This window comes from Carya illinoinensis, chromosome 10, assembly GCF_018687715.1.
Source record: "Carya illinoinensis cultivar Pawnee chromosome 10, C.illinoinensisPawnee_v1, whole genome shotgun sequence".
NCBI classification, from domain to species: domain Eukaryota; kingdom Viridiplantae; phylum Streptophyta; class Magnoliopsida; order Fagales; family Juglandaceae; genus Carya; species Carya illinoinensis.
In genome coordinates this window covers 4,095,701-4,111,584 of record NC_056761.1, presented here as the reverse complement: position 1 = coordinate 4,111,584, position 15,884 = coordinate 4,095,701, and the positions used below count along the sequence as shown (strand labels likewise).

The 15,884-nt window shown below is 36.5% G+C and overlaps 1 protein-coding gene and 1 pseudogene across 1 annotated transcript; one reads left to right on the top strand and one right to left on the bottom strand.

Annotated features, from left to right (window-relative positions):
• Nucleotides 1-1,637: 1,637 nt before the first annotated feature.
• Nucleotides 1,638-6,574, top strand: LOC122279532 (annotated as a pseudogene).
• Nucleotides 6,575-7,051: 477 nt separating this feature from the next.
• Nucleotides 7,052-15,884, bottom strand: LOC122279637 (rhomboid-like protein 20). The gene is made up of 8 exons (XM_043090388.1): nucleotides 15,714-15,884; nucleotides 15,490-15,590; nucleotides 12,109-12,249; nucleotides 10,424-10,490; nucleotides 9,605-9,756; nucleotides 9,373-9,474; nucleotides 8,838-8,960; nucleotides 7,052-7,506 (listed from the first exon to the last, which is right to left on the bottom strand). Exons 1-8 carry the CDS (start codon nucleotides 15,736-15,738, stop codon nucleotides 7,339-7,341), a joined length of 879 nt encoding a protein of 292 aa, XP_042946322.1. The 5' UTR covers nucleotides 15,739-15,884; the 3' UTR covers nucleotides 7,052-7,338.

Here is a 15,884-nt window from a genome sequence, read left to right as displayed (position 1 = left end):
CTGGAAAGGGTATTATCTTGTGAAGAGATCTCTTGGCGACAAAAATCAAGAGCTTTGTGGTTGAAAGAAGGGGATAGAAGTACGAAATTTTTCCATAGAGTGGCAAACTCTCATAGGAGGAATAATACCATTGAGATGCTGAATATAAATGGTAGAGAGTGTACTGAGGCCCCTGTGATACGGGAACACGTGCTGAATTTCTATGAACAATTATTTACAGAAAGGGAGGGATGGAGGCCTAGAGTGGATGGTCTTGTTTTTGATTCCATTGAGTCGCAGACAGCAGCAAGGTTGGAAAGAGCGTTTGAGGAAGAGGAGATATACGAAGTGATCAGACGAATGGGGAAAGACAAAGCGCCAGGAACAGACGGTTTTTCGATGGGGTTCTTCTACACTTGTTGGGAGGTGATAAAAGAGGATTTGTTGAATGTCTTCCAGGAATTATTCTCGTCTGGGAAATTTCAGAAAAGTTTGAATACGACTTTTATTGCATTAATTCCGAAGAAGACCGAGGCTGTGGAAGTGAAGGATTATAGGCCCGTTAGCCTCATTAACGGGGTCTATAAAATTATTTCAAAGGTATTAGCAAACAGGTTGGGAGAGTCCATTGGTAAGATAATCTCAAAGCCACAAAATGTCTTTGTTAGGGGTCGTCAAATTTTGGATTCGGTTTTAATAGCCAATGAATGCTTGGATAGTAGATTAAAATCCGGTATGGCAGGGATTATTTGTAAATTAGACATGGAAAAGGCATATGATCATGTAAATTGGGACTTTCTTATCTATCTATTGAGGAGGTGTGGATTTGGGGAAAAATGGTGTAGGTGGATTAGATGGTGCATTTCAACAGCAAGATTCTCAATTTTGATTAATGGCAGTCCAGAAGGTTTTTTTAACAGCTCGAGAGGTCTAAGACAAGGGGATCCGCTATCCCCACTCCTCTTTGTTATAATCATGGAAGCCCTGAGTAGGATGTTAATGGCTCTAGTTAATAATGGTTTGTTGGCTGGTTTTTCTGTGGGTGATCTGAATAGGGGCATTATCTCAATCTCTCATTTACTTTTTGCTGATGATACTTTAATTTTTTGTGAGGCTGATCAAGAACAACTTAGAACTCTGAAAGCGTTGCTGTTATGCTTTGAAGCAGCATCAGGTTTGAGAGTAAATTTTGATAAATCAGAATTAGTACCAGTTGGGAATGTGAGTAGATCTCGACAGTTGGCTAACACGTTGGGGTGTAAGGTAGCCACTCTTCCTATGACATATTTGGGTTTACCGTTGGGGGCGGCTTCACGAGCCATAGCTATATGGGATACAGTTATTGAGAAAATAAAGAGAAGATTGGCTGGATGGAAGAGACTGTACTTGTCGAAAGGAGGCCGGTGACCTTGATAAAGAGTACTCTTTCTAACTTACCCACTTATTTTCTGTCTTTGTTTACAATTCCAGCTTCGGTGGCGGCAAGGATTGAAAAACTGTATCGCGATTTCCTTTGGAGTGGTTTAGGGGATGAATTCAAGTTTCACCTAGTCAAATGGGACACGGTTTGCAGACCAATTTCTTCAGGAGGATTGGGGATAAAGAACTTGAGAAAATTCAATCGGGCTCTTCTAGGAAAATGGTTTTGGAGATATAATATGGAGCCGGAAGCTTTATGGAAAGTAGTAGTTCACAGTAAATATGGCAGCCTATGGGGGGGATGGTGTACTAGAGAGGGGAATGGATCGTATGGAGTGGGGATTTGGAAGCAAATAAGAAGGGGATGGAATCTGTTTGCCAACCATACTAAACTTTTGGTGGGGGAAGGCACACGTGTAAGTTTTTGGAGGGACATTTGGTGTGGGGAGGAGGCATTGAAGGACGCTTTTCCTTGTGTATATCAAGTGGCTTGTGACCAAGAAGCTTCGGTCGCGGACCTTTTGGTTCGCTCAGGAGACCATGTTCACTGGAACGTCACTTTTTATAGAGTAGCACATGATTGGGAAGTAAACAGTTTTACAGATTTTTTCAACCTAGTGTACTCTATGAAGCCGAATGGTTTGCATGAAGATAAGCTGTGGTGGAAATATACGGGAAAGGGTATTTTCTCGGTTCGCTCTTATTATAAGGCCCTTACAGCTATACCGAATGCTCCGTTTCCATGGAGAAGATTGTGGAGGAATAGAGCACCGCCCAAATCACTGTTCTTCATTTGGACAGCAGCCCTGGGTAAGATTCTGACTACCGATAATCTGCGGAAGCGGCGGGTAATCATTACTGATTGGTGTTGTATGTGTAAGAGAGCTGGTGAGTCAGTGAATCATCTCCTGCTACATTGTGAGACAGCTAGTGCCGTGTGGTGTGAAGTATTCCGTCGTGTAGGGTTAAACTGGGTGATGCCGAAGTCAGTAGTTGAATTACTAGCCAGTTGGGCGATGCCGGGGGGAGATCTACATATCAAAGCTGTGTGGAAGATGGTACCTATCTGCATTATGTGGTGCATTTGGCAAGAGCGAAATGAACGAACTTTTGAAGACAAGGAGAGGACAACGGAGGAGCTTTGTATTTTTTTTTCAGCACTTTATTTCTGTGGTCGCTAGCTATAGACTTTAATGGCCTAAATGTACATGAGTTTCTAGTGACTACTGTAGCTACCTAGATAGGTCTTACCTCTTGTATACCATCTTGTGTACTTGGGTTATGCCTATTATTATTAATACTACTGTTTACTTATCAAAAAAAAAATATTTAAAAGTTTCAAGTTTTTGCTCGTTACCCTCTCTTACTAGATTTTAATTCAATCTAAAAATAGGATCAACTGAATTTTCTAGCTATGATTAGGATCAAAATGGTTTTGTGTTAATGATATGATGCTTTTCTTCTTTGGTCCTTTTAGTTTTTGTTTTTGTTTTTTTTTTTTTTTTTTTTCATTTTCTCTGCAACCAAACTAGACACTGCTTTTTTCGGAGTGAAGTTCAGTTTCCAGCTCAGTTAGTATCGCTACATGATCAGTTAAATAGCATAACAAACGCTGAGTTCTAAAAATTCTTGTACTTTTTGTAGGCAAAGGTTTTAAGGGTTTAGGAGGAATTCTGTGTGTTTGTTTGGTCGTGCCGTACCGTGTTCGCGAGAATCTATTGATTGGCAACATCACCGATGCAACGGAGATTCTCCAAAAGGCTAGCGCTGAGATCACACACATACTATCCGTACTCAGTTCGGTGTCGATATCGTTTTTCTCTGAATGGCGTTGGACTCTTGTTATCCCCCGGAAATCAAGAAGGTTCATGTTGGTGGCTTCGATGACAGCGGTGGAGGTTCGGTTTAGGAGGATGCTTCCGGTGATGATGGGATGTTGAAGAGTTCCTTGTCGCCTGGAAAGCTTCTGTACTCGTTGGAATATGCAGGCAAGGATTTGAAGTTGGTGAGGATGGCTGTGCCGGTGAGTGATATGGAGAGTGAGGATTTGTTGGATCATTTAGATGTTTGTTTGATTTCATTGATCGTTTTGGTGCATTGCTTTGCGGGCGTATCAAGAAGGTATAATTTGTTTTCTGTTTTGGTTATAAATATTGTTGTTTGAGCTGATTTTAAGCTGATGGTTTTAGGGATGCCTGTAATTTGGAAATAAAGCCCACCACTACAGATTTTTTCTGTTATGAGTGACTATATTATTTTTCTAGTTGTGGTTGGTGGCATATAAGGATCAAACTGGTACTACTTTCTGTACTCTGCAAAACAGAAGATTTTTATGGTATAATTCTTTGATATCCAATCAAGCTCTCAAACAAGATAGAGAGAAAAATTGATGGAAAATCTGTGCATGAGTAAGAAAAATGAGAACAACAGAAAATTTCGATTACAAAATGGTACAAAAGCTGTTTATGGATTCCTCCATGAGTGATAAAGCTTTGAAAAAATAAAAGTTACGATAAAATTACAATGCCAAACAACAGGAGGTTCTCGAATGTAAGCACATTATAGCAGGTAATGTTATTTCTTAAGCAGAGTGAACTTCTTCAAATGTTATTTACTAGTGCTACTCTACAACCAGCTTCAAAACAATGTAGTTTGGTGCTTCATTTCTACATCACAGATTTGAAGGTTGTGTTATTTGTTAAAAAGGATTTGCTTGCCACTACATTTTACTTTGTTATATTTCAGCCAGCTAATGAATGTCAGAAATTGTTGAGAAGAGGTTTTTTGGTTTTCTGAATTTTCAAGTTTTAAGGGTTTACATCCTTCTTTACATCTGTTTGTTGCAGTGCAGCTATCATAATGGCATATATCATGAGAACGGAACATCTATCTCAAGAAGGTGTGAACAAATCCATTGTTTGTTTGAAGTTCTTTAGGTCTACCAATTGGTATATGCTGGTGGCTTGTATTTTTGTTTACAATACTTTCGATGACCCTTTTTATGATGAGATTGAGAATATTTTAGGCATTTCTCAACTTATCATAATGGTTTCTTTTCTTTTTATTCAACAAGTATTCACCTTTTCTTTTTATTTCTCTCTGTCGGCACATCCCTGCAGATGCACTTGTTTCCTTACGACAAAGCTGTGAGTTCGTTTGCCCCGATGATGGTTTTCTAGATCAGGTAATGCAATCAAATGCTGTATCACATGATGACTGAGGTGCAATTTCCAATGTGTCTACAATATCCAAAATTTATGGTTTTTTTATTCCCATGGCAGTTAAATTTTTTTTTAGGAGATGGGCTTCAAGGTTGATCGCACAAGCCCCATATACAAGCACTTTTGTTTGAAAGTATTGGGTAGAAATTCCTTACCCCCTACCCCTCTCTTTTCCTTTGTGAAGCTTTATGGTCTCTTTAGACAATGGCTTTGTAGCCTAGTGATATTCCACCTCTTTAGACAATGGCTTTGTGTACTGTATCTCAGATGAATCTTGGTTATTCCCACCCTTCAACTCCTCTAAACTAGATTTTTGAGTCTCTGAGGTTAACCTTGTATAGATGTGAGATTTTTCACGATTTATGGAACAATGGAATCAAGAATAATTATGTCACTTGCTTTTTGTGTGTGCAAATAGAGACCATACTTAGTGGTATTTCTGTAAAACAAGAAAGAGACCAAGCTCATGGGAAATAATGACAACTATGTTAACAGCAAAACTTCAGAATAAGTTGTTTAATTCAGAGGATGGACACCTAAGCGACAAGCAGAAATGAAAACTGACAAATTTAGATGCATAATTTATTAAGAAATAAGTATTCAAAACCTCCTGCCTGCATTAGAATGGAGTGGACGGTCATGTGAAGTCATTGATTTAAGATCCACTCAGTGCAAGTGTGACATGAGCGCATGATCCATATTTGAAACTCGTCTTACAACTTAATTATGAGTTGTCTTTGAAATTTTTTTGTTAGTGATCACTATAATTGGTCTAGTTTAATATAATGCTTGGTATTTCCCATTTGTATTTTTCAGTGATTACTTCTTTAGACTGTTATGACTTGAGAATGAAAAGAGAAGGTTTTCACCTGTTTTCAAATGTGATTCTTAAAAGGTATTCCTCAATGGTTTCAGGTGAATCTTACCAGGTATTCCTTAATGGTTTCAGGTGAATCTTACCACCGTGGGGAGAAGATAGACACTTCTAAATTTGGGGCAGATCCTGGCTTGTCTACCGAAGTTTCCTCAGAGGTGAAAGTACCTTCACATGTAGGAAATAATATTACTTCTTCATACCGCTGCAAAAAATGCCGAAGAGTAGTTGCCTTGCAGTAGAATGTTGTAGATCACATTCCAGGTGAAGGCGAGACATCCTTCGAGTGGCACAAGCGCAAAAGTGGAAACCCATTTATCAAATCTGATGAGTCTGAATGTTCATCCATTTTTGTTGAGCCTCTGCAATGGATGACAGCAGGTAAGTTTTCACTTTTGAAGTTTATGATTTGGAATACTTTTGAGCTGTATATATAGACGAATTCTGTGGCAGTTATATTTGTATTACCAACCCCAACAATGAGATAAGTAGGGACTTCTTGGATCCTATCAGAAATTGCCTCAAATCGACAGCGTCGTAGAATTATATCCACCATTCTGGTTATTTACCCCCGGTAGCCAAAAGCCACCTGTATCTTGAGTATAGATCCCAATACCAATTACTGTTAAAAGGGTCCCAATTACTGTTATGTGCACAGACATGTTTGTAATAATTGAAATTTTGATGGATGTTGATATGTATCTTGTCACCCAGTTGAAGAAAGTGCACTGGAGGGCAATTTGTCTTGTGCTCATTGTGGAGGCCGGTTGGGTTACTTCAACTGGTCGGGCATCCAATGCAGTTGTGGGAGCTGGATCACCCCAGCCTTTCAGCTCCATAAAAGCAGTGTGGACATCAGCATTGTCTAATATTTGTCAGGCAAAACCTTTCAGCTAATTCTCCAACCAACAAAGTGTCCAGCATCTTCCAAGCAATAATCTTTGACACTCAACTATTAAAAATTTTATATGCAGCCACTTTTGCGTACTCTTTTGTGCACTCCAATTATATATTTAAAGTGATTGTATGTAGCATTACTCCTCAACTATAGCTCAGAAAAAGTATATACCTTCCCAGTCAACCTGAAGTACATGAGAAACGGAGGCCTCTCTAAGCTTTTTCGTATTTTTTTGGTATTTGATTGCTTCCACCAAATACAAGAGATGCAGGAGATTCGAGCTTGAGTAAACGCTGTCATGCATTTCATGTTTGCTTGATTGTTCAAATATCATGTTGTCATATGTTAGAGAAATTCATATTTTGGACCAAACCATTGGCTCCAAGATCTGAGAGAGACATTACGAAGCCGAGTTTTTTCAAAAGAATTTTTGCCAATTCATCAAAAAAAAAAATCTGTGTTTGTGTGTATGCGCGTGTGAGAGAGAGATTTGAGATATTAGACGATCGAGTATCTTTGCTGTCATGCTGAAGATAAACCTCAGTATCTTTGCTCACCCACGTGCGAGAGAGAGAGAGAGAGAGAGAGAGAGTTGAGAGAACCCAATTGCATGTAAGCATAGCATATATGGATCATACATTGAACACGCACACTAGTAAATGATTGCAAGTTCTCTTCATTTTCTGTTATTGGTGTACGCGTATTTATCCTTAAACTGATAATTACATTCAAAATGAAAGAGTTAAGAAAAACTAGAAAGTTAAAAGACGAAAAAACTGAAAAGGAGAGAACCTTTTCCTTTAAAATGATACTGCAAAAACCTTGACTGGGTCTCTCTAAGCATATCAAACTCGTCACCGGTTCGGGCAGAGTGTCTGCATCAGATAATATTCTATCACTGAATCTGAAACAACCTAGTTCCATTCTACAGAGCAATGTTAACAGAATCAGTGAGACTGCGCTTCAAGAAGAATGTTTGTAGCCACATTGACGTCATTTCTAGCCTGCACAAGTGCCTGTCGGGCTGAGCTCCTGTCAAAGCCCATGGATACAAGTGTTGAAATAGAGTCCTCTGATGGTTCTGTGGCAGACGGCATGGAGGAAGGGTAGTTTCTCTGAAACAAAAAGAGGATATAAGTTCATATAGATCAACGGATGATGCTGAAGTTATTTGTACCCTTGAAAAGAAAAATATGTGAGCAAGACTCAATCAGATCAATCAACCAAACAATTAATTACCTTTGACATTCCCTCTAAAGTACTAGGGCTGACCACTCTCTACCTGTCCCTGTCTAAGCTGTGTTGTTTAGGCCCTTAAGAGTAGGATGTATGAGCACGAGTCGAGCCTAAGAGATGGACATAATTCATTTTGATATTTGCCCCTAAAAGCTTCCACAAAATTATAATAATGGTCATATTGTGGTTCTGTTAAAGTCTAATTGTTATTTAGCCGCAACTTCACAGAATTATGATAATCCCCTTTTCATCTAAGGATCTATGATGCCTGTCAATTTGCTACCCCAACGTGGTTTCACTTCTAACAGTTCAAAGCCACCAACTGGGTAAAATATACATCATCTTATGGACAGAAAAGTTTCTCTAGAAAATTGGAACCAACATTTTAGCTGTTTCACTTGCAATAGCCCATTGTAGGTGATTATAAACCTGGCTCGCCCACTTCATGATACTCCCAACCGATTCCCCATAATATCAATGATGGCATGGCAGAGAAGTCCATCTTTGTAATTGTACTTAAATGCTTGATAAATGCACCCACAACAACGAAAAAGACTTCGAGTCAAAATGGTTTTAGAAGAAAATGGCCTTTAAATCACTATATATGGACATCTAAGACAAAAAACTTTTGTAATTTAGTTAAAATGTAAAGAATGTTGCATTAAGTTGACTGGAGATTATTACCATGTTATATTTCAAAACTTCCAAATATCACGCAAAACATGTACAAATCATTCTAACAAGCCTAGAAACCTATTTATAAATCAACCAGTGCATTTTTGGGGGTATGAAAAATAGGGTAAATGATTTCATTCAATTTCAGCCATGCCAACCTAAAATGAAACGTCTAGGGAATATGGACCTACATAAAAGCAAAAGAGATATGCGTCTATGGAGGTAAACATGAGATCATACTGTGAAGGCAATCGAATAAGACATAAACAAATAGATATTTATTTATGCATATGTTTGAAAAGGTACAACAAGCAAAATGTATTATAATCACATATTGGATCTATGTAAATGAATATCCTCATCCTCATCTGGGTTCCTACTTCCTAAGCTTTATGCAACAGCTTGGAATCAAACCCTGTACATGAGGTAAATTACTTTGCAGGGTGTTAATTTGAGTTACTAAAATTAAAACTCAGCATAACACCTGTTATGAGGAAATGTAAGTTTGATTGAAAGCATTAAGCAAAACACTTGCCTCCGCTTGGCGACCTGCATAGGATGGCATGTTTCCTACAATATTCCTAGGTGCTGCTGAAGGTGATCTCCCCATGGTTGGCCAAGAAATCCGTGACAATAATGAAGTAACAATCTCTGGGAACTGCAATATGAGACAGACATGCACAATCACATTTTATTTCAATTAACTTCAACACAAGCTGTAGCAACAGCAACAGATGCGACTAAGATATGAACCCCCATAAACAATTTGATTAGTTTTTTCTTCAAGTTAAAAGAAACATTTTCAGAGGAAGAGTGGTCAAAGTATTTTATACCCAGCACTAGTTGTGAGTAAAATGTGTCCATGAAGTTCCATCTAAGTCACTACTGCATATAATTTCACTCATAACTCACTCATTCTCAAGTTGTAAGCTTCAGTAATGTGCCTCAGAGGAAGCTCACAGCTGTAAGCACTAATAAATATTTGAACAGAATACCAAGTTTTCATCAAAAACAGCAGAACGGGATAGGAAGAATAAGTATCTTTCTGTCCAAAGGTAACTGATAAAAACCTTTGCCTTGCGGATATAAAAGACATTCAAACGGTACAAGGAACCAGCTAGGATGCCACATAACCCTGGTAAAATAGATCTTTTCCAGGATGATAAAAGAAGCTGCAAGACAGAAACTAAAATTAGATTTTACTGGCTGGAGAGAGATGGAGAACCAAATATGCTAACAGAACTTCAACTTTGGTACAGCTTGCACCATAAACTGTATATATAAACCATAGTCAATTTTTACCTGAAGACCAGCTAGATATATGAAAGACTTGTCAGAGAAGCGCACACCAACTACACGAAACCATGTTGAAACTGGAATATCGAAGAAAAATGGTACAAATGAAGCAAAAATAAGGCCATAAGGTCCTGATGTGACCAGGTTCACTGCAGGATCTGCAAAAAAAATTAATAAATTCTATTTTTAACTTTAATATTATAAATGCAGTATGCATAACAGAGCTTTGGTGAAAAAGCCAAAACAAATGCAGGAAACTATGAGTCGAGACAGGGTAAACTCTAGCATCCACTTGTAGTATAATAAGCACTTAACCTATTTATCCTTGATACTGAATATAAATATATATATATATATGCAAGTAAACTCTAGCATTCACATGCAATAGTAGAGCCAGGATTTTCCTCAAACTTGCCAATTAAAAATGAAAAACCAACTTAACCATGCAACATATAAGTTTGTACCACATTTTTCCCTTTTTTTGGTGGGAGGAGTAACAGTATGGAACCTTTTAGTATAATTTAAGAAGTAATTCCCAACCAAACCGTTAATTTCATAGAAAGAAAAATAAAAGAAAATTTTAAAAGCAACTCATTCCAAATAAGAAACATTTTGGGGGGAAAAAAAATCATGTTTTGAAATATATCAACTGAGATTTTAAAGACCATAATTTGGGATTTTTCTCTTTCATCTCAAGGTGTTTATAAAATTGAAGTATTTTTTTTATTGATATAAAAGTGAAGAAGTATATCAATGATAATATTTTGGATATTTAAGATGGTTGCACATAGAGTAATGATAAGCAAAATTCTGAGCAAAGCATACCTTTAAGGAGTGCCAGAGCAAGGATCTCAAAAAGCAATGAAACTATTACAGAGAACAAGATAAAAACCTGCAGAATGGGGCAGACCAATTGTAAAACAGAGGCAAAAAAAATCAAACCTCCTTTCTCCCATGTTTGATATCTGATTAACAGTAGGATTAAGACACGCCAATCATACCAAGAAATACCAAATATCATAGAATGTATGAATATCAATAACCAAAGCAACAAAATTTGTTACAATTTCCTGAACCTTGATTCTCAGATTATAAGAACACACAACACCATAGGATTTAAAATAGAAGCATTTCTCGATAAAATTTTGTTTAACAATAAAATAAAATAAATAAAAAAATAGAAGCATAGAATCTCTAAGCACAGAGTAACAAATATTGTTACCACTGTAATGTTAAGCAAAAAGTCCTTTTTTTTTTTTTTTTTTTACTGCAAGTCCCAAACCACAAGATGTAAAGCCAAAGCTATAATGCTGCTGCAAGTTTAAATTCTCAAAATTAATAAATTACTTGGATCCCTGTGAAATGACTAACAGAACAGTGTCCATGCAGATGCTGATTGGGCACCTTTGGGCATTCAATTCATTTCAAGCAAGGGTTAGGTTTTTCCCCTCAATTAATTGTGACAGAAAAAACTAGTCATGGTCAGAAGTCCCAGTTATCCAACCCAAAAAAACAAGTCCACATCTCTTTTTCATCCTAGAGAGAGAGAGCCTGTTCTATTTTGGCTTTTATCTCCAAATAGAACGTATATGGCATCTGAAGGCATAAAATTATATAATTCAGAATCTTATTTGATCAAAACCAATTATTCTAATTAAGGATGCACATAGTACTTAAATGTAACATTCCAATTTGAACCACTTTTCTATATTAGTTATTCTGTGTGGTTTTTTGGTCAATGGAAGATTGATCATGCCATTTAACACATTCTTAGTTATGGGAGTTTCATATGATTGAGACTAGTATTTTCAAAATGAAATTCCCTAAAAGAATGCAGTACTTGAGTGTAGCTGGAAGAATACACTTCTCAACAACAAATGTTTATGCCACATGCTTTCTTCTTAATCATGAGTTATTTTTTTTTATAAGTAAAATAAAAATTCTTGTGTATTTGGGCTATGCCTATTATTATTTAATAAAATCGTTTACTTATAAATTAAAAAAAAATTAAAAAAAAAAAATTCTTAGTCATAAGTTATCCTAGTTCTGTACATTTTCTTTAACAAATCTTCTAAAACTATCAATCCTATGAGTAAATCTGACCGACCAAGATAGCCACTAGCCAGGGGGAAAAAACGAATATCACCATACCGAATGCAGAGCAACATAATGTAGTGATGTACACTTATCCAACAGAATACTCATATTATATGCTTCAAAGGCCAACCAGCTTGGGCAGGAACAAGAAAGATAAACACAGAAAAATTGGTGATCTTCACAAGGATGCTTTAAAATTCTTTCCTTTCACATGCATCTTAGAAATTTGCATCATAGTGATTATTTAGTGCATATTCCATCAATACTATGCCTTTAATTTTTTTTTTTGATAAGTCTATGCCTTTAATTAGGCATAAGATACTTTGATACGATACGACTACAAAAGGCACATCTGATACATGAAAAATATCAAAGGCAAACTCACAAGTAGTTTAAGCTAGAGGATTACTCACTGAGTACTTATTGGAACCTATCTGTCTCTCAAAGACCCTGAAGTAGTATAACAAGTAGAGTCCAAACATCAATTCTGGTGTAGAAGAAAAGGCAAAAACTGACACAATTAGCTTCCAATGTTGGAGATTCCCAAAAATATCCTGTCACAACAATAAAATGGTTTGATATTAATGCACACAAATTGCAACTTTGAGTTTACAGCACCTTTCTAGAGAGGGGAAAAAACAAAAGAAATGTAAGCATATTTGGCTATATCAACGTTGGCAAACAGCTCTCCATTACAAATCCGAGTTTATCATGAATCACTACCAAAACAGTCAGCAAAATTCTCATTTCCAACCTTCAGCTTCCGAGAGTCAGTAACTTGAACAGCTTTATGGTTGTTTTTTTTTTTTAACAGCTTTATGGTTGTTATTATATTAAAATATTTTCTGTAGTGAAGAATGGGAAATTCCACTTCATATATCATCTACAATATTATTTCCTTACATATGTAACTTTTCATGAAAAAAAATATATCCATAGAAATATCTCCTCAAACAGAACACTAATTCTTTGGAAGAAAAAGTAAATATTAATTGTGAAGAGGGAATGGTGTGCACAGTTCCATAATTCGACCAAAAGCACACTTATAACTGTAATACACATACTCAGTCATGATTCTTGACACATTCATGATCCACTAATGTCAAGTTCATATTTTTTTTTGTAAGTAAAAGAAATTTTATTAATACGAATAATAAGAATTGCCCAATTATATAGGTAGTGTACAAGAGAAGTTGTTCAGAAATTTTCACAGTATCTTGTGATGGGGCAAGTATCTTGTATACGTCTTGTGTACACAGGGTATGCCTGTCATTATTCATCAACTAACCTTTTCATTACTAATTAACAAAAAGAACTGCTTAATTAACACTTCTAAGTCATTTTTATTAATGAAGTGTAAAGGGGTGCAACCAATGTATACAATGTGTATACAAGGCAAAGCACTCAAACTAAAAAGATCTTGCTTCCTAACGCTTGAAAACCACTACTTCATTGTTGCCCAATCAGAATCCAATCAAAAGATATAGATATATATATATATTTATAAGTAAGAAGCAATTTATTAGAAATGAATGTATAGGCAAAGCTCATGTACACAGGAAGTATACAAAAGAAAACACCTAAATATATTCTAGGAAATAGAAAGCAACATTGGAAAATCATGCACGGAAGTTCTGTTAATCACTAAAGTAGAAAACCAAAACAGTAAAGAGTGCACAAAGTAATTCCAAAGTCGCTCCAAAGTATGCTCCTTATCATTAAAACACCGCTCAATCATTTCCATCCAAATGCAATACATAAGACAGAATGAACCATCTTCCAAACTGCATCCACTTGAGAGCAACCATGAAGCCCATTCCAACATGCAAGAAGATCAACCACTCTCAAAGCCATCACCCAAGCCAAGCTGATTCTACTAAAAATACCATCCCACAAAGCCCTTGCCACCTCACAAGGCAAGAGTAGATGATCCATGGTTTCCTCATTCTTTTTACACATGAAACATCAATCCATAACTATAATACCCCGCTTCCTTAAGTTATCCAACATCAAAATTTTCCCAAGAGAGGCAGTCCAAATGAAAAAAGCAACTTTGGAAGGCAATCAAAAGATTATTTATATGGTTTGACTTCATTGATCTAAATCTTTTTTAGTGCAGTATAACCTTGTGGAGGAAGACAAAACAACTCATGTGCATGGGAGTTTACGGACCTCTTAGAAGATAAAGCAAGCACATCAACCGCCATCTAAAACAGACTAATGAGCCACAAGAAAAGAACACTAGCAAACACATGTCCCACCATCAAACTAAGGTCCTTGTAGCAAGAGACAAATCCTTGTCTTACCTCACCACTCTTGCACATGCAACACAAGTCTTTTGACTCTATATGAGGCTTTCAACCACTTGGATCTAAATCAAAGCAGCTATCCATCCAAAAAAAGGAAACAAAAATGATAAGATTTTTAGGACCTTTACCCATTAAATACTTGTCCAACAAAACAATCCATTAGTAGTCCCTCAGAAAGTCTCTTGAAAATTGCAACCGCCAAAGTTCCCACTACTAGATATCTCCTCTGCTTGAAGATGATTGTAAATCAATTGCCTCTAATTCTCAAGCTTGGAGCCAATGAGCTTTGGGCCCAGTGGGGTGCTGGGTGAGACCGCAGGTTCAAGTTTCTCTGGTTGCATGAGTTAATTACCGAGATACAATAATTCTCAGTCTTTTTCTTTTATAGGTAAAGAAATTTTATAAATATAATTGAAAATAGGCATAACTTAAGTACACAAGATGTATGCAATAATTCTCAATCTTGAATTAAACACACAAATCTGGGATAGTGTCAAACTCTCACCATATCCCCAGAAACAATTCTACAAAAGCTTTCTTTATCCTCAAATAAGAGAAACAGCTGAAGAAACAAATCCTTCAAAATATTCTCTCCAAATATGCCATGCCAAAAACAAACTCACTAACCATCCCCTAACACAAACTCAACAGACCTAAAAAAGCTCCTCCAAATGCATTACCACGAAATTGACCCACAAGAGTCTTTCAGCACTGAGGAAGTACATTTGAACTCTAGTTTTCTTGTACTTTTATAATAACATGTCTAGGGTAATCCCACTCCTCACCTTAAAACCATAATTGGAATAAAGATGCAATTTCAGTTGCAGCTATTCCTGCGCATGCACCAAAAACCCTCCACTCTAGCGACCATAATGCATTAGTGATATTGAATTAAATTTGAAAAGCAACAATGCATCACTAAAATAGTTTCAAATGATAATCCAAAAACTGGAGTTAAAACTTGAGTCCAAGCTATCCCTACACAACAGCATAAACCCCATCTCCAATTACATGTCAAAAGCGCCGGTACATTATTTAAAGCTGCTCTCCAGTGATGACAAATGTAATCACAACCCAGATTAAGAACAAGTTTAAAAAACAGCAAGTCAACTTCAATTTAGCTATTCATACAGAAAGGCAGAAAACCAATTTACAACCTCACCTGGAAAAGCAATATCATATAAGTTGCAAAATTCTAACGATGGTGATGCAAGATAAATATGGACCTCGTCGAAAACAAACTAAAGAGTAAAATTAAACAGCACGTTTATGAATCAAAGATCGCCATTAAGTAAATATAATAATATCAGAAAAAGATCCATAATTTATACTCCCCAATTTGAGCTTTTGATGAAGAAGAAAAAGAGGAGGTGAAAAGAAAATAAATAACCACAACATCTAAAAAGGAAATAAATGAGTCACAGCTTAAATGAACACCAAATTAAATTCAAGTTAAAAAGAAACATCTAAAGGAAAAAAAACTACCAGATATGACAATCCGAGTTTACTAGAACGGCCTTGAATCCCAAAGAACACGGTGAAGAGGGCAGAGGCAATAATGAAGGCTCTGGTAACAGGAGCATTGTCTGTCAAAAGAAAATAACATAAGTGTCCGGAAAATTGGAGAATAATAGAAAAAAAGGTACAAAAGTACAATATATGAAGACTCTGGGATTATTGTCTAAGAGAAAAAAGTGTATTGTACGCACTGAAGCCCGATGGACCACCGTTCATCTTCTTCTCAGTGACGGAGCGGAGAATAGCGAAACTCAAGAACCGTTTTTTTTTTCCCCCTTTTGATTTCTTTCTGTATTGGAAGTCTCCACTCTGTTTCTCTTTCTTCTCACTTTTAGCTTTTTTTCCCCCAATTTTGAGAAGAA

Excerpts from the sequence above, each read along its gene's own strand:
- LOC122279637 (XM_043090388.1), bottom strand. The coding sequence starts at position 15,738 with ATGAACGGTGGTCCATCGGGCTTCA. Across the intron at positions 10,491-12,108 it reads TAGGTTCCAATAAGTACTCA|GTTTTTATCTTGTTCTCTGT; the intron begins GTGAGTAATCCT and ends CCCATTCTGCAG. Across the intron at positions 9,475-9,604 it reads TATATCTAGCTGGTCTTCAG|CTTCTTTTATCATCCTGGAA; the intron begins GTAAAAATTGAC and ends TCTGTCTTGCAG.